At 39.3% G+C, this 22,628-nt stretch overlaps 2 protein-coding genes across 3 annotated transcripts; one reads left to right on the top strand and one right to left on the bottom strand.

The window, feature by feature from the left end:
- Positions 1-636: 636 nt before the first annotated feature.
- On the bottom strand, positions 637-5,310 carry LOC134641250 (ion channel TACAN-like). Of its 2 annotated transcripts, XM_063493578.1 has the most exons (12): positions 4,952-5,310; positions 4,662-4,780; positions 3,598-3,714; positions 3,442-3,501; positions 3,145-3,240; positions 2,966-3,055; positions 2,825-2,890; positions 2,667-2,728; positions 2,485-2,577; positions 2,288-2,352; positions 1,459-1,527; positions 637-1,309 (listed from the first exon to the last, which is right to left on the bottom strand). In XM_063493578.1, the coding sequence occupies exons 1-12, from the start codon at positions 5,018-5,020 to the stop codon at positions 1,196-1,198; spliced, it is 1,020 nt and encodes a 339-aa protein (XP_063349648.1). In that variant the 5' UTR covers positions 5,021-5,310; the 3' UTR covers positions 637-1,195. The 2 variants fall into 2 exon arrangements, with proteins under 2 accessions (XP_063349648.1, XP_063349647.1); XM_063493577.1 differs by having other exon boundaries at positions 2,825-3,055.
- A 3,320-nt stretch (positions 5,311-8,630) lies between these two features.
- On the top strand, positions 8,631-22,241 carry gdpd1 (glycerophosphodiester phosphodiesterase domain containing 1). The gene is made up of 11 exons (XM_063493860.1): positions 8,631-8,812; positions 11,570-11,719; positions 12,116-12,158; positions 12,496-12,631; positions 14,241-14,286; positions 14,483-14,604; positions 16,371-16,460; positions 16,802-16,935; positions 18,878-18,937; positions 19,147-19,198; positions 20,223-22,241. Exons 2-11 carry the CDS (start codon positions 11,584-11,586, stop codon positions 20,355-20,357), a joined length of 954 nt encoding a protein of 317 aa, XP_063349930.1. The 5' UTR covers positions 8,631-8,812; positions 11,570-11,583; the 3' UTR covers positions 20,358-22,241.
- The last annotated feature ends 387 nt before the right edge of the window (positions 22,242-22,628 follow it).

Consider the following 22,628-nt stretch of genomic DNA (forward strand, 5'->3'; position numbering starts at 1 on the left):
TGATTCAGGCTGTTGGTGTTGTAATAGTATGGGGGATACTTGGCACACTGTGCCCATTAGTACCAACTAAACATCAACTAACCATCGTTTAAAAACCACAGCCTGCCGATCATATCCATCCCTTTGTAAGCACAGAGTACACGTCTTCCGATGGCTGCTTCCAGCACGATATGACATTATGTCACAAAGCTCAGATCATCTCAAACTGGTTTCTTGAACAAGACAATGAGTTCATTGTACTCCAATGTCCTCAACAGTCACCAAATCTCACTCCAGTAGAGCACCTTTGGGATGTGGTTTAACAGGAGATTCATATCATGGATGTGCAGCTGGCAAAACTTTATCAGCTGAGTGATGCTATCATTTCAATATGGACCAAAATCCCTGAGGAATGTTTCCAGCTCCTTGTTTAAAGTAGAAATTCAGTCCATTTTCTTGTTTATTAATAACTGTAAAAGCACTTTATTATGATGACACCAAATGAGCATTAACAATAAAACATGAAATGTAAAAAACACTGATTTTTTCTTTTTAGCCCAGGCTGTATTGTTTGCTAATCATTAGTTTAACACATAGAGAAATAAAATCTAACATCAATTACTCATTATAACATTTAACATAAAATATAGCTGAAGTTGTGAAAATAACATTAAGGGCTACAAACAAAATTGCAGAAAATCTGTAAAATAATGACTTTGTTGGAGAGTGATGCTTGTCTCTGAACATGTAAGTGATGTGGATCATAACTGAACATTTAACTGCGAGTGATTAGTCATTTTACACAATACAATGCATACAATGGATATTGTAGGCAATACACTTGTCATAAGTCTATCCATCCATCCATTCGCTTCCGCTTATCCTTTTCAAGGTCGCGGGGGGCGCTGGAGCCTAGCTGTCATAGGGCGAGAGGCGGGGTACACCCTGGACAGGTCACCAGTCTGTCGCAGGGCTAACACACAGAGACAGACAACCATTCGCGCTCACATTCACACCTATGGTGTAATTTGGATTAATCAATTAACCTATCCCAACAATCTGCATGTCATTTAACGGTGGGAGGAAGCCGGAGTACCCGGAGGGAACCCAAGCAAACACGGGGAGAACATGCAAACTCCACACAGAAAGACCCCGGCCTGATGGTGGAATTGAACTCAGGACCTTCTTGCTAACCACCTTGTAATAATTTTCTGCATCACAGGCTCTTTGGCTTCTGATTCCTGGTCTTTAGCTTCTGACGCACGACTGCAACAGTGGTGAAGAAGTTTCCCGCAAAGAGAATAAGGAAGCAGAGCCCACACACTGAAACCTGGGATGACATTAGAGCATAGAGAACATGAGCAAGCAGAAGAGGATGAGTCGTATCCTAAACACACAGTTACCAGCATGTAATCTGTGCTAATGGTGACTGGATGTCACATAGAAACTGTAAAACCTGGTGTGTATGAGACCACTGACCTGCCATTCTTTACACTCTGGGAGCTGAGCCATTCTGAATAGAGACAGCCCGTTGAAGAGCTGCCAGAACTGAGAGACAAAACACGAAGCCTCAGGGTTTGTTTCAGAAGTAGTGATTGTAGTACGCAGACACAGAGGAATGCTAAAGATCGAGTTGTTATCAAGATCAGCAAAAACCCAAACACTGTCTCCAGCCGCCTAAATACAGTCAATATTAAGTCTTACATGACATCAGCATTTTTATCAGTGCCTATTCCATCTAAACCAGGAGTGTCAAACATGAGGCCCGGGGACCAGGAAAGGCCCGCAAAAAGACTCGAAACAGGCCAACTGGACATCTTGAGAAAATGTGAGGGAGTGAATAGATTTTTTAACAACTGTTTCACTTGTCATAAGTTTTACAGTTTTTCCCATTGATAAAGACATCCCCCACCTTGCCATTCACCTTACACCAAAAATAATTAAATTACCTGTTTTTCCATTATGATGGACATGTCTCTTTTTTGTTTGCTTCTTTTTGTTTTTTGTTTGATTTACAGTGAGTTAGCAGTAAAAAATAATAATACATTTTTTTTATTATTATAGGACAGTCTGGGTAATGAACCAGCAGAACTTTTTCTGTAATTTTACACACATTTTTCATGTTTTTGAATGGTCCTGCCCATTTAACATCAAAGTAGCCTGTATGTGGCCCACGGTGTAAAATGACTTTGACATTCCTGATCTAAACCATGACAAAGCATGATTCTTTTTTTTTCTTTTTCTTTTTTTAATGCAAAATAAGCAGCTAGAAGAAGAAGCTTGTCAGTGTCACACAGACTGTACTCACATGACCAAAAAACAGGAAGGGTAAAAGAAATGTCAGCCCTTTCCACATCCAGGACTGAAATCCCTCTAAATACAGAAAGCACACAACAGTTTTATATTTTTGCAGGTCTGTTTTTACTTCCATATATGATTACAGTGAGGCCTGTGGTCACATTTCATTTAATGAATATAAAATTTGCCTGCTACACTGTGTCTCACCAACAGTCAGATCCATGTTGTGTCTTTCTCCCAGGGCTCGCAGTCTGTACAGACATCCGCTCTGATAATAGCACTGCAGACACTGAACGAAACCTGAAGCAAACAGTGATCATCAGGGTTTTGTTTGGTTTTAAAAAGAAAAGAAAAGAAAAGCTGGAAGTGTGAAAGGAATAAGACCTTACTTTGATACAGAGAGTAGGCGAGGAACTGGTTCCTGAATATGTGGTACAGGTTTCCCTCTGGCCTTTGAGGATTAAAGGGAGGGCATTTGTAAATAAAGATTTAGAGTTTAAATGTGTTTTAAAGAGCATCAGGGTTTTTTTTAACCTATTCTACTCACCAAGTCAGCATTACACCGGACAAAACCGCTGATATGTAGTGATGAAAAACCCACCAACCTTTGATTCTGTAATGCACAAGTTCTTTAATAAATAGGTCGTAGCAATTTATGAAAAAGATGATCGTGATTGGAGGTGCTGACCTGGAGCCATTGGTGATGAGGATACTCTCCCTGATAGTTAAGGTACAATAGTACCACACCAGCAGAAAATTGAGGATTACGTCAGAAAATCTAAAGCCAAGTGTTACGTTTAGAGAAACAGTGTCAGCTTGTATCTCACACAGTTACATTCAGCTATTAATGATGACATTACGCTTTACCTGTAGCTCACAAAGAAATAGCAAATGAAGGAGAACAGCAGCAGAATGACTGTGAGGCACAGCTTGAACTTCTCATATTCATCTTTGTAAGCAAATCTGCAAAAGCATAAGTTCGGAAAGAGTGAAAGATTGTCGAAATCCAGCAGCTGAGGACAGCTGTGCCAATGAAAGCACTTATCTGAATATTAAAGCTGTGGCTGGATAAATAAAAATGGTGCTATAAGAGTGACTCAACAGAGAAAAATGCAAAAGTCAGATATTTATACTCGGCGCTTTGGGTTTGATGGTCAAACTTACTTTGACTGCTTGTTGAAAAGCGTGACATTCACATTTCCAAGAACCAGACTGAGGTAAAGGCTGTAATATCAAACAACCACATGATTTTTTCTCTTTAGGTTAAAAAAGTGTTTTATTTAATGAAAGTCAGGTTATATTTTAAAAGCTATTGATTACCCATTTTTCTTGGGAAGGAAAGCCTCCATCTGAAAGAAAGCATTTGGTCGAATCTTGATTTTCTCTTTTATTTCATCCAGAATCTTGGCATCTTCTTCTGATGACCCTTTGCTGGATCTGACGAGTGACATAAGAGCACAAGATAACTTTGCATCATTGTATTGTCTCAGCCACTTCTAAAACCAAAGATATGACTGTTGTTGTTTATTTCTTCGCCAGTGAGGACACGGCAAAACTACTGAGTCTAATTCATAAAACTTGGTGGAAAGTTGGAGCAAATGCAAATTAAGGACCCAAAATGAACTGCATGGCAATGTTCTTGGCAGAGCATGCACTCCCTAAATGTTTTCCACTGTACTGTCTGTGACTATATGTGTGTAACCTGACTGGCTCTATTTTTTCCGTAGGCTAATTCACTGTAAAAGTCCAGTTAATGCACTAATTTTAATTTACACAGGTCTTTTAAATTTCTTTGTGGTGTCATCCACCACAATTAATATTTAACTAATTTAGTAAGTAAGGAACACTTGTGGTGAACTGGTGAGTGTGCCAACACTGTAAAACGTTCAAATCATAAATTTAGAACTGCGATAGTATTTCAGTTATGTTCTGCCGAGGTTCTTTTTTGGTTGTTTTTTGTGGAAATGTGATTTTTAATATTTGTATGGCCATTTAAGACAGTTTAGGATTATAGGCTGTGACCTGGACCCCTGCAGGGACTAAAGACTTGCAGCCAGTGTTAATGCTGCTCAGCCATTGGTCTTGTAGCAACACACTGGATGAGGGTTATGGGAATGTGGGACAAGGTATAAAGCCCAAGTTTCTCTTGGATGTGTTCATTTGAGTGTGAGTGTTAGAAAGAAAGCACTTAGGTGTAGGAAAATTTTTTGTGTGAATGAGGCATGTTGTATAAAGTTCTCTATATTAGTTGTAAGACTCAAATCAAGGCTTACACACCTGAAATGAGCAGAACTCCCCGCAATTCTTATGATGCAATGCAAGATATAATTTACGTTGTTGTACATCTGTGTACGTGTGTATCTCTAGGTGTGACTCACACTTACTTTTTCACCAGTTGGGATATCTCATTCAGTCTTTTCCTCTGACGGGAGATAGAGGAAGAGCAGTTGCTTTGCAGTTTGGAAAGTTCATCCAGTTTCTTTAAATACATTCTGTGTGTCTCCTGCAGGACATTAAGAACACAAGGTTATAACAACAACACAGGAAATATATCAATTAGAAGAAATATTTCAACTTTTTCAGCTTTCTGTGGATCTGTAAAAGAACATCATATATTCAGTATACAGTGCAAGGCTGTCCCGAGACTCTAAACTGATTATGGGCAGTTTCTTACCTGAAGTTGCTGATACTCTTCTTCCAGACCTTTCCATTCCTCCAGGATGTTTTTCAAATTTTCTGACATTTTGTAAACAATAGTGCTAAAAACAGCACATCAGCTTAGGGACGATGGTGTTCGAGCACCATGAAATGAGTTGAAATGTGATGGTGAAGTATTCCCAGGGTGTGGATCACGTCTCCATGTACAGTTGATTGCATAAAGTGAACTTTGACTGGTACAAATGTGCAAGATTTTGTCTTGGACATTAATCTCTTGTTATCACAGTGTTAATTTATCACCTGCAGAGCTTAAGGTGGCAGGTCATTGTTAACTGCATTGCAGTCTTCACTTTTGCCATAGTACATCCAGCTCCATGCTATTTAATACACTTATATTACTACACGTTAGCAGCATCTAGTGGATTGTATTGGGCTACTGCAAGCCATACTTGTAATTTTATTGTGACATAAGTAGTATTTTTGAATAATCTTCTTCTTTCCTGGCTGCTGCCTTTAGGGGTCGCCACACAGAATCATGCCTCCGTATCACTACAACCCCTCTGTGTGCCCTCCTTTACTAGATCCATGAATCTTCTCTGTGGTCTTCCTCCTGCCTGGTAGCTTCATCAGCATCCTTTGTCCAATATATCTACCATCCCTCCTCTGCACATGTCCAAAGCATCTCAGCCGAGCCTCTCAAACCTTTTCTTCAAACTAATCAACCTGAGCTGTCCTTCTGATCTACTCCTTACTACTCTTGTCCATCCTGGGTCTTCCTCCTGTCATTTTAGTTGTGCCACTGTCTCCAAACTACATCATAGCAGATGGTCTCACTACCATCTTGTAAACCTTCCCTTTCACTCTTGCATCCTTCTGATGCAAATCAACCCTAACCCCTTCATCCACTCCACTCTGCCTGCACTCTCTTTTACACCTCTTTTGTGCACTGTGCTAGTTGCTTTGGATGGTTGACCCCTGGAATTTAAACTCATCTACATTTACTACCTTAAATCCTTGCATGTCCTTAGACAGTAAACGTGACGAAACTATTGAGGAAAAAACGCCGCGTATATATTGTTTATCATGACTCTGGTTTTATGAGGCCTATCAACACAATTTAAAAACTGGTATATATCACCTTATTGGTTTGTCATCTTGAAGTGGTCCTGTGATTGGCTTACCACGACTACTTTATTCTTCCTCAGTCAAACAGCAGCACACATGCGATTGTTTTGCCCCCTTAGCTCCAGGTGTTGTGCCAAAAAGTGATCGTGGGGCAGAAAGTGATTGCCGCCTGCGGGAGGGCTTAGCTGCTTAAAGCTGTAGCGCCCAGATAGTCAGCTACTTCCGTGCAACTGAAGCGGTAAGCTGAAGACAGCTTCAACCGTCTGTTTGCTGAAAAATATTTTCTTGTTAGTAACGGTAACGGCGTAACGATAGGAATAGTAATTAGTTAGATTACTCGTTACTGAAAAAAGTAACGCCGTTACTTGTAACGCCGTTATTCCCATCACTGGTAATTCATGCATGTAAATGAAAGGAAGAAACATTGTTCCATCAGAAATCATGATCAGAAGTCCAATTCCCAGCCACTTTAAGCAAATGAATCACGGTGTCTAGTCCAGACCTTCCCAAAGTGTGGGGCCCGCCCCCTAGGGGGGCGCAGAGCCATTGCAGGGGAGGCGCGGAATGAAAAGGGGGGCGGGGGGACGCTTGGACACTGCTAGCATGGGGCGCCCACAGAAACGCAAAGCAGGAGATGAAGCATCGCTGAATGTGTTTCCAAACCAACTTCATTCTAAGCCAACGACTAGAAAATATGGTGAAGCATATCTTCCCTTTGGTTTCACCTGCACAAGTGCCAAGGTAGGTCTCCCCTGCATAATTGGTTTTCCCTGTGTCGGGAGCAGCGCTGGGCTCTTCAAATCACGGACAAACAGTATCCTACAGTTGTTTATGTTTTTAAACCCATTTTGCACAGAGAGGCATTTTTTGAAAAATGTATTGATAGCAATGTTGAATATTATTACACATGAAAAAAAAAAAAACAACTACACGTAAAATAATCACACCGTGACGCCTCTGCCTTTGTAAATGGAGGGACAGTAACTGCATGTAAAACCTGCAGACAGTCAGATTAACAGTATTTTGTCTCTATCTGCCATTCTGCAATTCATCTCATGTAAACACTAACGTGGCGCACAGCGTGACGTGAAAAAAGGCACATACCTTTGACGTTGCCTGACGAACTCTGTATTCCTGGTCCACACCTAAACGCAAAAAATGAGTTTTAAAAAAATCTCCGTTTTCGGTGATTCGAAGCGCCGTTTACGTGTGGACGAAACAGCTGCGTTTTCAAAAATACCCGTGTAGGTGTGGACGCAGCGTAAAAGAGTTAGTAGTTTATTTTATTACTACCTGTAATTTATTGCAGGTTACTTGTATTTGCTTAATTGTTTACTAAATGTTTGAGGTGTGAAATAAACCGCAATGGAGCAAAATATGGGTGTGTGTGGTTGGAGGATGTGTCTGTGCGTGTGCGTGCGCGCGTGCACGCGCGAGAAGGGGGCGGGGGGCGCGAACATTTTTCTTGTAAAACAAAGGGGGGCCCGGCAAAAAAAGTTTGGGAACCACTGGTCTAGTCTGAGCTACAGTGGTATTGAGCATGTACAACTCCCCAAAACAGGATCTGACATTAACACTCTGCTTTTGCACTCTGCATGAACTTTTTAAAATTTTGTATATTGTGTATACTGTATGTGACACATTTCAGTTAACTGGGTCAGTGGGTTTGAAATCTTTCTAATCATACAATGCAATAAATAAGGAAACAGGTGTTCTGCTGTGTGCAAAGCCTTAATTTCTTCTTCTGCCTTCCTTCATTTTTCTTCTCTCCAGAGCATACCTCCACCTCTTCAGGCTCTTTTTCACCTGTTCCCTACTCTCACTACATATCACCATGTCGTCTGCAAACATCATACGCCACAGAAACCCCTGCCAGACCTCATGTGCCAACCCGTCCATCACCACTGCAAACAAGAATAGCCTGATGTAATCCTATCCCTGTCTTCAACCCATCTGTCACTCCTACCACAAACCTCACCATTGTCTTGTTTCCCTCATTCATTTGCCGCACCACCCTCACATGCTTTTCTGCCACTCTTGACTTCCTCGTGCAGTACCACATTTCCTCTCTTAGTACCCTATCATATGCCTTCTTTAGACCCACAAAGACACAGTAGACCTCCCTCTGACCTCTGTACTTCCCCATCAACACTCTTAAAGCAAACATCTCATAAGTAGTGTGCTTTCTCAGCATGAAGCCATACCGCTGTCACCTGATTGTCACTTCTTTTTGTAACCTAGCTTCAGACATATTTTTGACTATATCTTCATAGTACCAATTTGATCCCTCTGTAGTTACTACAGCTCTGCATGTCCCCCTTATTTTTAATATTAGCTACCATACACTTCTTTTTTCATAAGCAATAATAGCTTTTAAAACAGTGAATCTAAGAAAGTTTGTGTAAAAATAGTGTCAACTTATACTTAGGTTTGATGATAACAAAATTTAAAAAAAAAACCAGTTAAAGGAAAACAATGGACTTTTCTTCATTAGAAAAGTCGTGACGTTTCAATTTTATTTTGAAATATCCGAGAGGAAGTGAAAATAGTCCCCGAGCCGGAAGTAGCAAAGTGCGCATGGGCACGACAAAGCGGCCGGCTAGTGGTGGTGTTTTGTTTTTTTCCAAGCTCAGTGAGACTGCAGACGAGACGCTAGTTCATCACTTTATCGAACTCGCTTCACACACACGTGGACGTCGCTAACTTATTTAACACAACTAAGAACAACAGTCCGAACAATTTGATGACAAAGGTAAGAGGGTCATGTTGTTAGCTCGACCCTTTCACAGCTAACGTTAGCACAGTTTAGCTGGTGTGCAGTAAGCTGGTTTTAGAGATAATGGATTTCATTGTTGTTATCTGTTACTTAACAGGTTTTCCAATGTTGAAAATATGACAGCAGCGTCAACTTTGACTTGAACAATAAATTAGAGGTTGGAACAAAAAGTAAACAAGCATTTCTCTTTCTCTTTTATATGTGGAGCTGCTGTTCTGGTAGATCTCTTATCTTTTGGAGCTAGATTTTTCTGATAAAAATATGTGAAGGCATTTTTTTTATTCCCATTTTTTGTGGGTGGGCTCCCAGCATATGAATCACATCACTATATTTTGTCTTTTTATTTAAGAAACGCTTTTGATATGTGCTGAATCCTTCATCATTTCTTAGATGTTAATTCTTTTGTCCTTGGATCAGTTATTCACTTGCACTGCTTTTCTCAACTGAAATTATAAAGTATTTCAGTTTTTGGGGTAGAGTACCATGTAATAGTAAATTTGTAACACATTTGACAGTATAAGGTACTTCATTGCTACTTCTTTATATCTATTCGCCTTTATAAAATAGGTTTAATGGAAGATGTATTCTGTGCTGGAAATGTAAAAGGCATGAAGGTACCTTTATCCATGTAAAATGTGGACTTGCCCTTCTGGAGTAAGATAATCAGAGCAATATAGGAATGGCTCAATACACCAGCACCTCAGTCAGTTCAACTTTGCCTTTGGTGGGTATAGGTCATGTTTGCCCAAAGTGTCTAAACCAGCATTTTCTCTAGCGGGTGATTTCTCAGCCTGAAAAGTCTGGCTCATGACTGAAAATGCTTCTTTTGAATTTGCAAAACTGTAAAGAGTCTTACCTGCTTTTCATTAGTCAATTTCACGTAAATATGTGTTTTTTGTTCTGTTTTCCTGCCAACACACCCACCAGTCGAAGCAGATGGCTGCTCGTCCCTGAGCCTGGTTGTGCTGGAAGTTTCTTCCTATTAAAAGGCAGTTTTTCCTTCCTGCTGTTGCCAAGTTCTTGCTCAAAGGCGGTTGTTTGATTGTGGAGTCTTTGCCTTATAATATAAAGCACCTCATGACAACTGCTGTTTTGATTTGGCACTATATAAATAAAATTGAATTGAACTGAATATATGAAAATGGAAAATTTTTGGATATATGTTTTATTTGTGCCAGTTTTATTTACAGAGTTTTTAACTGTTTAAAATGTAAATATACAGACTTTCTTTGACTATGTAGGCTGACGATGTCTCCACCCAGCCTTTTTTTGTGGGCCTGACCTGCAGCATGTGTTGTTTTGTCATTTAAATAGGAGCTCGTGCTCGGCCAGGGGTGTTTTTTGGTTTGTTTTTTTTAGCTTGTAAGGAAGCGTGCTGTAAGTAACTTGCTGTAACTCTGTTTCGTTTGTGTATTTGGGTTCATGTTTTGGTCTAATTTTGTTGTGTCTTGTTTACTGTTTTCCTGTTTTCTTTATTTCTTTTAACTTAAACTCAAAAATTTAAGTGACGCAAACATTTTTTGGTGAGAGGGCATATTTTCAGTTGATTTCCTTTAATTCCTAATCAGTATTAACTAGCTTTAGCTGAACGGTGTTTTGAGATTTCGCATGTTATTAAAACAAAACTTGCATTTTAGGACCTCACATTTGTACATTTATGTAATTTATTTTAAGAATTGTTCAGCTGGAGATATTAGTGGCATTTAATGGTAGAGGGGTTTTTTTTGAAGTGGGCTTCTGTTGGTTGACTGTGTACATACTCAACAATGGTCCATGTAGAGTTCAAATGTTCAGTTTGAACACTATTTGTCTGAGATCTGTGTTTTCCTGCCTTTCCTTTTCTTAGTATTTGATAAACAAAAATGTAGATTATGCAGTACTGTGCAAAAGACCTGAGTCACCCCAATTATATTTTGCTTCCAAGGAGCCATACTTTCTTGTAATTTTTAAAGAATTTGTCTTAAGCAATAGTTCTCCCGGCTTTCTGAAGGTCTTTCAAAGTTTTTTGTTTGACATCGGCTGCTTTTTCACTCATTTTCTGTTCAGTCCATGAACCTGGTCATTTTTAGAGAAATGGTTTCTTTTCTTCAGGTACTTAACACTGACCACGCCTTTTCAAGTCATTCAAAAGGCACCTAACTCAAGGGATTAACTACTGCTGTGTTTACAGAAAGCAGACAACTTGGCAAAGAACCCTTTTTAAATAGTATCTTTAGGTATTTTGTTACCAGCAGCCTGTATGAAAACACATTTTTCCCCCTCATTTCTTTAGCTGAATCCAACAATAACATAGTTTGACAAGCGCAGACATGGGCACCGGCAAAATGATTCTCAAATAGTGAAAAGTTGGTATATGTTGGCACAGTGTGCTGTGTGTCCTTAAAAACAAGAACTAAAAAATCAGAGGGAAGGCTTTGAATATCCTGGAGAACTGTTCCTGAAGACTACTAAGGAAATTATAAGAAAACTTGCTAAAGAAAATCCAGGCTCTGTTAAAGTGTGTTAATCTCTTCATGTATCAATAATTCACTTGACCTATTTCCTGTTATCCTTGCAAAATATGAAGAAAATAGGTTTGTTTTTGTTCAGTGTTTGTGATTTTCTTTTAACTAGTTAAAAACGTTTGGTGAGTGGGAAAAATGTATCTGCATTAAAAAAAAAACAAACAAAAAACCAACACACATTTATCTGACAGACACAGCCACTGCTAAATGTCTGGTGTTTGTTCTGCAGGGGACTGATAGAAGATGTGTGCTGCTGTGTATGTCCTGTCAACGGTAACGGGCTACGTGCTCACCTCTGCCCTGCTGCTAAAATGCCCAAATCTGTTACATCGAAAGAAGCGAGAGACTTTCGTCAGCAAGCACATTTCTCACCGTGGAGGTAGGTCACCAGTTTTCTTTCTTAAGAACAGCCCTTGACTTAAAAGGTAAAAGGTGCCACTTAATCCCAACTTACTTTGCTTCTTTTAGGTCTCACTAACAGCTAGTTACTTACTCATGGGTAAAAACAGGTTTGTTATTCAGGGTTTTGACTGTCACATTTCTCTTCTATGGTTTTGGTCCTGTAACCATCTATTTGTTACTGGGCAGTAGTTGCAGAAATTAGTTAAAGATAAAAATGAGAAAAACCTACACATGAACCACAAGCAAAATATCAGAACCCTCCCCGAGAAGATACTTGTTTTGCCCACATATGGAGTGCAGGCACTCTTTCAGACATGTGTTTCACAGCCAAGCAGATAAAAAGAAATCTGAGTTTTTATTTTTCCTATTTCAGGGGCAGGTGAAAATCTGGAAAACACCATGATGGCTTTCAAGCAGTGAGTAGAAACTTCAAAGTCATAAGACACAGCTCTTTCTTTGGGTTTTGCACTTGTGACTGTGGACGGTGTGTGTCATCTGAGATGTTGTCTTAATTCTTTTACCCACAATCAAGCTTGTGAATTGGTGCAATATGTACAGTAACTGTTCGTGTAAAAGATAACCTTGTGGTTCTCCTTTGTTTGATTAGTTAATCAGACAAGAGGTGGACTGTTTTATGCATTTATTGAATCTGTGTGCTATACTGCATGGTTAGGGTCCAAATTTCAATGCTAATGTTTGTGTGCTTGAGATTGCGGCTGAGTCTATATGTGTACTGTGTGTCGGATTGTGCAGCGCTGTGGATGTCGGCACAGATATGCTGGAGCTGGACTGCCACCTGACAAAAGATGAACAGGTAGTGGTTTCACATGATGGCGACTTGCAGAGGACCTGCGGCATCAACACCAACATCTCCGATGTGACCTACGCTGTAAGTTTCTGCTGTCTGACAGCAAACTGAAGCCACTTTCAAATCTCTTCTCACCATTGATCAAGCGCTGTGCATGTTTAATTCTTTGCATGAAAACCATTACAAGTATAACACTGAATTTTAATTTTACATGTATGGCAAAGAGCTCGGTCAGACAGAAGTGTCGTGGACTAATTTTTATTCATTTATTTATTTATTTATTGAGAATTCAAACAAAATTTACATAAATTCAGTCTTGTGTACTCAGTTCTTTTTAAAAGTCATTAAAGATCATTCCACCCTGGAAAAACAACAGTTGAAAGGAATCATTAAAAGCCCCAAATCATCATGACACTCGTGCTCATCATGATTGGGTGGAAACGTCTGACCACAACTGTGAATGTGGTTTGTGTTTAGACATGATATGAGCTTTGATGGATCATGCGCCTTGATCAGGTGAGGTCAAAACCAAGTCATCTGATTACGTCACGTGATTTAAAAAAACTCTTATCCAGCTACATTCCTTGTGAGTAACTTAGGATTTTGGCTAAGCTCTGCTCTCCTCTTTAAACATTTGGTAGTCTACACATTTAATGCTTATTGGAAAAAAAATGCTTTTGTCTTGCGAAGAAGCCTTACAACATTAAACTGAAGTATTTTTGTGTATTTGTAGAGGTTCTTGGATCAGCGATCCCATCTACAAGTTAGATTTTATATTTTGGAACTGAAGATGAGGCTTAGTGGGTTTTAATGGTCTTTGGCCTTGTTGTAGACATAAGCACAGACCTTGGTGGGATCATGATAGTGAGTTAGGAAGCTGTCCAGTAAGGTTAGACTCATAAACATTAGTGGCTAGTACTCTTGAAGGAGTAGAACTTATAAATCAGCATAAATATCCAGATACAGTGATCCTAAGAGTATTTCCCATATATGGAATAAATAAAGTACTTCTTATCTTAACTGATCTCATCTAAACAATGATACCAGCCTTCCTGACTGATGGCTGGCTGTTGGCAAATAAGATGAAAAACACCAGTGTCAGTGGTTTATATGGTGTGTTACTTTACAGTATATATAAATCACATCAATCTTTAGCTTAAACAAATTAAAAAGAAGGTGGAGGTAAGATTGAAGAAGTTGTTTTATATAAAGAAGATTTCTCTGTTTCTCCAGCACAAAAGAGGTAATAAAGAAAACAACAATCAATATATATTAAAAACAACAAGACACTAAAATATGGGCTTCAGTTATTGGCCAGAGTATTATTTTAAACATTTACTAACATTCTTATTGACTCTTTTTATTCTTTTTCTTAAAAAAAATCTTTCAGTTAATATGCATGAACAACATTTCTGAAATCCCTACAAAGACAATAAAAAACACCCATTATACTCAAACAAATTATTGTCATCATTTGCTTTGATGGAACAGGAAACGGTTGTTCCTGCCATAAATAAAAACACATATATTTTAGTGACCTTTGCAACGATTTCACAGCTGACCTCGGAAGTCTTAAGTTTGGGAATGGCTGCTCTAGAGAAAACTATATCAGAAATCCTGGATTTATTTTGAGCATGACTGCTTTGTTTCCAGGAGCTCTGAAGTTGTGTCTGTCGTGCTTTCTTTGCAGGAACTCCCTCCATACCTTTGCAGGCTGGGTGTAACCTTTCAGCGAGGTGAGCATCACGTATCTGTCACTTATGTAATTACCACGAAGCAACGTATTTATTCAATAGGTGACACAAATTGACATTTTAGGTTATAACAGTTGACAGCTGACGGGCAGAAAATTGCTGCTAAAAATACAAGTGCGCACAACCCGGCGTCTAATCTGAAGCTGATGGTGTTTTTAACCTGTCCTTGTCTGTGCAGAGTGCTTCTGCGAAGGAGGAGAGGACAAACGCATCCCTCTCCTCAGGGACGTTTTTGACGCATTTCCCAACACTCCTGTCAACATTGACATCAAGGTTAACAATGACACGCTCATCAAGAAGGTGTGTGTGTGTGTGTTTGTCTGTGTATGTGTATCTCATCCTGTTTTTATTCTTTCAGTTCTCTGACCCCTGACTGAAACTTGCTTTACTGTATTGATGACATGCAGCTTGTGGTTATTTCATTGTGCAGGAAACAGTGTACAGTTAGGCTTTTTGGACAGTGACACCATTCTTGTAGTTTTGCCTCTGTACATCACTTTAGTGGATTTTAGATCAAACTGCAGTTTTAATTTGTGTTTTTTGGAAAATTTTGCATTAAAACATTTTAGGAATTGCAGCCATTTTTATACATAGTTGATTTTCAGTGGCTCAAAATGAACTGGACAAACTAACATCATTTTAGATTGTTTTAATACTTCAGTCAGTGACTGCCTGGAGTCCAGAACCCATAAACATCACCACATGCTGTGTTTTGTCCCTTAAAATGCTCTGCTAGGCCTTTACTGCCTCTGCCTTCAGTTGCTGCCTGTCTGTGGGTCTTCTGTCACTGTTGTCTTTGGTTATTGAAAAACAGGCACCTTTGAGTTGGGATCAGGTCACTGACTTTAAAGAATATCTAATTTCTTTTCATTGAGAAACTCTTGGGTTGCTTTTACAGGATGCTTTACGTCATCATCACTTTGTACTGTGAAATACTAGCCGATCAGTTTTGGAGCCTCAGGCTGAATCTGAGAAAAGAGTACATCCCTGTACATTTCACAGTTCATCATGCTGCTTCTCTCAGCAGTCACATCATCAGTAAACACCAGTGACCCGGTTTCACTGGGAGCCATAACACTACCTCCACCGTCCTTGACAGATTCTTTAGATGCTTTAGATCCTGAGTTGTTCTTTTCTTCTTCATACTTTTTGCAAGTTCAGCACTTGGACTCAAATGATTTTGTGTCAATTTTGGAATCAAGAGGGACATCTCATCACCTGTTCACTTACTTTTAGGCTTCTGAAGAAGGCAGTGTTTAAAAATGGCTATAATTCCAAACCCTGAACTCTTTCTCCCATAAAGATTAAATTTGGCCTCCCCTGTACACTAATGATGGGTTTTGACACCTATTATGTATTAATAAAAACGTGTTTTGACATTAATTAGAATAATTTCCAGGTTTTTCCAAGATGCACACCCAGTCATTTTGTCCTGGAAGCAGCCCTACGATGTGACAGAGAAGAGCTTCAAGGATTACTTCTAGTGGGCTTTCAGGGAGTAATGAGTTAATGCAATGCTTTTGTTAAGACCCCTGAATTAGGGCTGAAGTCGCCGCTTCAGTCGTGTCTTGATTTAAAATATGCTGTGATGACAACTAAAAAAAAATGTATCCTTGTCCGAAAATGTATCGACTTAACAGCCTGTTTAAAAAAAAAAAAGTCCTCCATAGTTACAAAGCCCATGGTCCCTAGTAAAGCAAAGGAAAGTGAAGCATTTCCTAAAGTACAATGGTTAGATAACCAAGACTGAGATATGTTTTTAAGTCTCTTTTATTTGTCTGTCACCACAATCATGCATAAAGTAGCAGTACAAACCTGATGAAGAGGGGAGAAAATGTAGACAGAGGAATAACCTGTTCAGATCCTGAACTGATCTAATTTAAGAGGACGTTGGCCTTGTTATTGGGACTCTGCTCTCCAAGTGTCCGTCTAGAGACTTTACGAGTTTTGCCGCCGTCTTTTCATCAAAAAACAAATTCTAAGTTTTAAACATTGGCAACAGGACAGAGCAAAAGCAAGAGAAAATGTTCTGTTTCATAGTTTCATTGAGTTTTCAATCCTTGCAGGTCTCCGAGCTGGTCGTGAAGTATGACAGAGCGCATCTGACTGTCTGGGGCAACGCCAGCAACCAGATTGTGAAAAAGTGTTACAAAGAGGTACTTTTATATGCTGCTTCACATTACTTTGGTGAAATGTGTGTAGCTATTTATAAAATTTGTTGTTATGAAATTACAGAATTTCATAACAACAAAGGAATAACCTGCTACCAGCAGGCCTACAGAAAAAGTGCTAAATCTGTCCCATATCGCAGTATTTTAAATGCACTGCTTTGTGGAATCACTATTCATCTTTTTGTCTTGTTTCTAAAAATGTTCAGACCCTTTGAAGGAGTTTTAGAGGAAACACTTTTATCGTCATAAGCCATCATCATCCTCTTCGGTGAATAAAAATGACTTGGAACTGCTTCTAAGTCTGGTCTGGTTGGTTGTTTTTGCAGAACCCTCATATTCCAGTGTTGTTCAGCTTGCCCAGAGTGTTGCAGCTGTTAGGCCTCTTCTACACCGGCCTCCTGCCCTTTGTTCCAATCAAGGAGCAGTTCCTGGAGATCCCAATGCCCTCCATTATCACCAAGTAAGTGTGTGAATCCAATACAAATAATCTCAAAGGCCACTTTGTTAGGTACGCCTGTTAATACAAATATCTAATCATCCAAACACATTACACTACATGCATGTAGAAATGATCAAGAAGACCTGCTGACGTTCAAATAAGTCTCTTTACGCTCTGGACTGATGACAGTTGAGAGACTGTTTGGTATTCTGACAGGGCAGTGAGCACACAGGGAGGTGGATTTGCATCCACTACAGTGAGCAAATGGAAATGTATTTGAGTTTCCTTCACACACAGTCACACACCCAAATCACTTGCACTTTGTTGTTCATGTAACCAAATACTAGTAATACGCTCTATGGACACTTTATTAGGTACACCTGTTCTGATGCAGTGATTTGCTGCCAATCATGTGACAGTATAACAGTTTAAGCAGTATAATGCAAAGCTCAGATTATCTCAAACTTCTTGAACTTGGCAGTGAGTTCTCTGCACTCAGACGGCCTCCACAGTCATCAGATCTCAGTCCAGCAGAGCATCTTTGAGATGTGGTGGAACGAAAAATTCTCAGCATGGATGTGCAACCGCCAAATCTGCTGCTGTCATGGGATGCTATCTGAGGGTCGTTTACATGACCTTGTTGAATCTATGACATAAAGAATTAAGGTAGTTCTGAAGGAAACAGGGAGGCCTACCAAGTACTAGCAAGGTGTGCCTGATAAAGTGGCCAGGGAATGTGGTACTAAAGAAATAAAAGGTGCATGTCAGGAACTTTGATAAACAGTTTTCAGGAAAGGGTTAGCTCGGCAGCATGCAAACACCCTCACTAATACAGTCACAAAACAGGCCCTACGTGAAATAACCTTAACCCTGCTCTGAATCACTGTTTTCTCTATACCCTAACTAACCTACTGTTCAGTTAACATAAATGATTAAAGTCCTCTATGCTGCATTGTCAACACAAACTATTAATAATTAGTAGTGTAAAATCTGGCAGCGTTGTGTTTTAGCTGCTGCTGGTTTATTGGCTGGAGAAAGTTGTCAGTGCTGTGGTTTGATCTCAGTTTGCAGGTGAAACTGAAATGTCGCCATCTGACTTGCAATAGTTTAAAGGTTCTTTATTGACCTTTATGATTATCATTATGTGAGTAAAAATTCCTGGAACAAGGTCTGTTTGCAGAGAAAAGTCCTTCAGCAAACAGCAGCAGCTCATCAAACAGTCGAAGTAGAGCTTTGACAGAGACGCACAAGGCTGAAGTTTCATACTGTGTAAGCGTCAGGACGTGGAGTAAACCTCTGGAGAAGTCTTCATTAGCTGGGCCTTGTTATTGGATTTTTGGATAACATATACAGACTTGTTTGTTGTTTCCTCCAAACTACAGAAGTTTAGACAAAGGGGATCCCAACTTTAATAACTTTATTTTCTTGCCTGACTAATATTTTTAAACATACTTTAACTTTGAATTGGGGCTTTAGAGCCTTTTCACAGTACCTGGCTCAGATTCACTCCCCTGGCTGCGCTGGTGTTCTTTCTGTCTCTGTTATCTGCCTGAAGGATGATCTTTGAAAGATGGACTCACTCACTAATTAGGTCATTAGAAGAAACTTTTGCACAGATTGGCCTTGCGAAATGTGTGTTAGTGGATCATGAGGATCATGGTCAAAGAGCAGATTATTCTTGCCCAATGCTCATTAAGGATTAACAGAATTTTTTTTATTGCACTTCTAAAGTGTTAAGTTCTTGCTTTAAGACTGCAACCATAAATTGTGTTTATTAAGAGATTGACTTGATTTCTTGTGCATATTTAAACACACTGATTTATTAATTTTTTTGGGTGGATTTCAGACATTTACTAAAAATATGTTGTCATGCTGTTATAGAATCAATTAAGTGCCTTTTTTCTTTCTTTCTTTCTTTTTTACCATTTTTAATTATTTTACTTTTCTGTGTGAATTTTTTCAGACTGCAGGATCCCAGCAGGTTAACTAGAGGTCAGCGATTTATCGCCTGGCTGGCAGACACGTAAGTCGCTCTCTCCTCCAAAAATGTAAAATCTCTTTGAGTTTTGTGGTTGAATCAGCAGAAAATTCAACAAAAGATAAACCTGCAGCAGCACTAGGCTTTTTTGTATTTCTCTGTGTTACTGAGATGTAGCTGTGCGATCATGATTAACATACAAAGGATTTACAGTCACACACCTCAGCTGATTAGTGTTTATTTTTCTCTTGCAGTTTGCTGATGAGGAAAGCTCTTTTTGACCATTTAACAGCTCGGGGAATTCAGGTAAAACTGCAGTTCCTTTATTTATTAAGTTGATTCAGGTTCCTGTGAGGAACCATTGGCCAGCAAATGAGGAGCTATGGGAGTGTTTTAGGGGTTAGAGTGGATGGCTGGTTCATCGGAATTTCCTTACCTGATTACATGGATACAAAAGTCTTCGTGTTGTAGCATGTTTTTCCTTTTCTTCTTAGTCTCTTATGGTTCGCTGGCCTTACTGGTTGAACTTGGCCCGTGGTAGAGATAAGCAGATGGCTCATCTTCTTACCTGCCAAGTTTTTATTTGCAGTCCTGGAACAATTTCCAAGATTAGTTGACGTAAAGGGGATGGTTGCGCGTTGGTCTTAATCAGAGCCTACGCACAGGTTTGCATGTTGTAGTTGTGTACTGTCACCAGGGGGCAGTGTCACAAACAACCAGCCAGCCACAAGGAATGCTGACTGAAGGACAGTACTTTAAAAAACAGAGGGTTTTTTGTGCTTCCTGGCTTTCAAGCTACACACAGCATCGTCCCCATGGTCTTTTATAGTACTGTACACTTGTATGTCTGCACAGGTTAATAACTGAAAAGCAAGATAAAATGGTAGTTTCATGAATCCCACTTTAAAAACCATGGTTTAGTCCTAGTGCATGTATGGAGGAGGTCAAGAGGTACAACACTAAGAGTCTACAGCCATCTGTAAAACATGGCAGTGTGGGATCATGTTGACAGAGAATAGAGCAAACGGTAGCCAACATCCAAAGAAGAGCTTTGAATGTCCTTCAAGAAGCCGGGAGAACTATTCCTGAAGACTGCTACTACTACTGTCACTACTTTCCGTGTGCCTTGTTTTGCTCCAACAGTGTGTAAAACTTATGTAAAATGCCAGAACTAAGCCTGTGTGTTTGTTGTAGTTACACTGTGGTTAAAAGCAGTTACTGGAAAGGTTCCTACCAGATCAAATATAGAATAGAGTACAGAAACATTCCTGTGTGTGACAGCCTCTGAGCGCGTGTGTATTAACTGTACAAATCCCTCATGTGGTTTCAGGTGTACATTTGGGTGCTGAATGACGAGGATGACTTTCAGAGGGCGTTTGATTTGGGAGCCACGGGAGTTATGACAGATTTTCCCACCAAGCTTAAAGACTTCATGGACAGGAACAGCCTTTCCAAAGCGGAGTGACCTGCCAAAATCTACCTCACCCCACCTCTCACCAGTGATTATCCTTCAGGGCCACTGACCTGCCAGACCAGCCCCCAACATGCACCCGCTTTTACTGCAGGCATTCCAGCACAGCTACTCTCACACTGTGTTTTACAGTCTGTAAGAACTCCAACATGCTCTGTATCCAGCACAAGTATTAGGAACCGCGTGTTGTACATGTAGTGGTAGCACATACTCCTGTTTTTCATTACTCATACTAAACAGTGTGATCATATTAGAGCTTGACTGATATTGGGCCCCGTCACAGAGACAGTATATCGCCACAGGCTTACAGATTTTCTGATATGACCCAAAATGAAAACTTATTTGGGTAATTTGGTTTACAATCCTCTCAGCAATGACTGCAGCAGATGGCGGTGCAGTCATGCGATGTCTTAACAGTAAGTTGGTAAGTTACGACTGAAGTATATTTCGAAAAAGTTAATAAGAATTGTTGCCATTATAACACAAATATACTGCATGCATTTACAATATTTTAGATGCATAAATGATGAAATCTGAATGTTTTCTTTTAGTCACAAAAAATCCTGGCTCATTATTATTAGTATTATTAATATTATCCATGGTGCGTTCCCTTGCACACACATACCCATATAACAGTATGATATTTCTGCTAGGAGCACGCACTTAATTGAAACCACTGAATCTTTTTTTTACAAAGAGCTAAAAATGCCACTGAAATATTGTGCTTTTAAATTTTATCAGTCTCAGATGCCATAATAGATTCATGGTCCTTGACTTGACACTTTCTGTAAGGGTTTACTTGCGCAAACTCGATCCTTTTTGATGCTTTCAAGTTACAGTTTGCAGTATTACTGCATCATGATAGGGGTAATGTGCAAGCACCAGCAGATGCAGCTCGATGATGTCATGTTATTTTCGACTTGTATCATACATATAAATATATATATTTATATACATTCTTTGCACACTGTAATTTGCCACATGTCTAAGCAGTGGTGAAACATTGTTTCCCAAAATGCAGTCAAACAAAACAAAAATTCTCCACTACATTAAATATTATTTGATGCACCAGGTGAGGAACAGTTAACCGGACATTCAGACGGATTCATTTCAGCTGTGCGCCGCACTGTAAAAACCACTGTCCTGTATGCTGTGTCTCATGTTTCTGTTATTGTTTAGTGTCTAGATTTTTTTCTCATTGTTTTGTTTCCTTTTGATCAGATAAAATAATAGAGGCGTACATTGCCTGTTTTATGAGGAATTTTGCACAAAATAGGAAACCTGATCTTTTTTTCTTTTTTTTTTTTTTACCTGTGTCAGGGTGATTGCAATCAGCATTGAACTTTATATGACATATGTGTATATTTAAAATATTTTACAGCCTAGTATAGGCAGTGATGCAGACTGATCGCTTTACTGCACTCATTTAAGATTCAAATGTGTTAATGAAAGTAGTTTACGCATAGTTCCTTGCTTTAATATACAAATATATGAAATATTTTGATGCTCGGTGGCGGTCTCTAATCGAATGAATGTGGTTTTGGCTGAATGTACTGTATGTTGTTTGGGATTTTTGCAGTCAAAACAATGTTAGGTTTGTTGTGGGGCATTTTAAATCACTTATGTGTGATGTTTTACAATGTTTTTACAAATGTTCATGAAGATTTCTTTTAGAGACTTGATCCAACAATCACATTACAAGTACTGGGATTTTTCTGATTATACTACTCATGCTGTCCTGAGTGTACTTTTATATTGCATGTTTAAAACTGTTGTGTATGTTGAACTGAACTTTTTTGGGCTCATCTTTAGATTTGATTTGCCGAGAGAGAAATTATTTAAAGAGCAATTTTTTGTATCTGTATCAATAAACACTGTATGTACATCATTATATAAAACTGGTATTTGTCGTTTTGTAGGGTTGTGTTATGTCGCAGTTTATGTAACTGGCAGGCGGTGGCGCTGCAAACTAAAACGACGTCAGAAGTTTTCACTGTAGCGAAAAGTTAATGATGCTGGACATGTTGAAATAATAATTTCCTACTTTTTCACAAGAGCAGGTGATGCCTTCGCTGTGTTGTCCTGCTCGAGGCAGCTTCATTAAACAATATTTGCAGGTAGCTGAACTGCTTTCTAGAGAATTCATGTAGAAAAAAAAAGTTAGAATCCGGAAAGATTATTGGTTCATCGTTTCTACTCTTGACCAATAAACACGGTGTTGCTATGCTTTATCTGTTCACTGATTGGCCGATAAGCCTGTCATTT

This window comes from Pelmatolapia mariae, linkage group LG14 (genome assembly GCF_036321145.2).
Source record: "Pelmatolapia mariae isolate MD_Pm_ZW linkage group LG14, Pm_UMD_F_2, whole genome shotgun sequence".
NCBI lineage: Eukaryota > Metazoa > Chordata > Actinopteri > Cichliformes > Cichlidae > Pelmatolapia > Pelmatolapia mariae.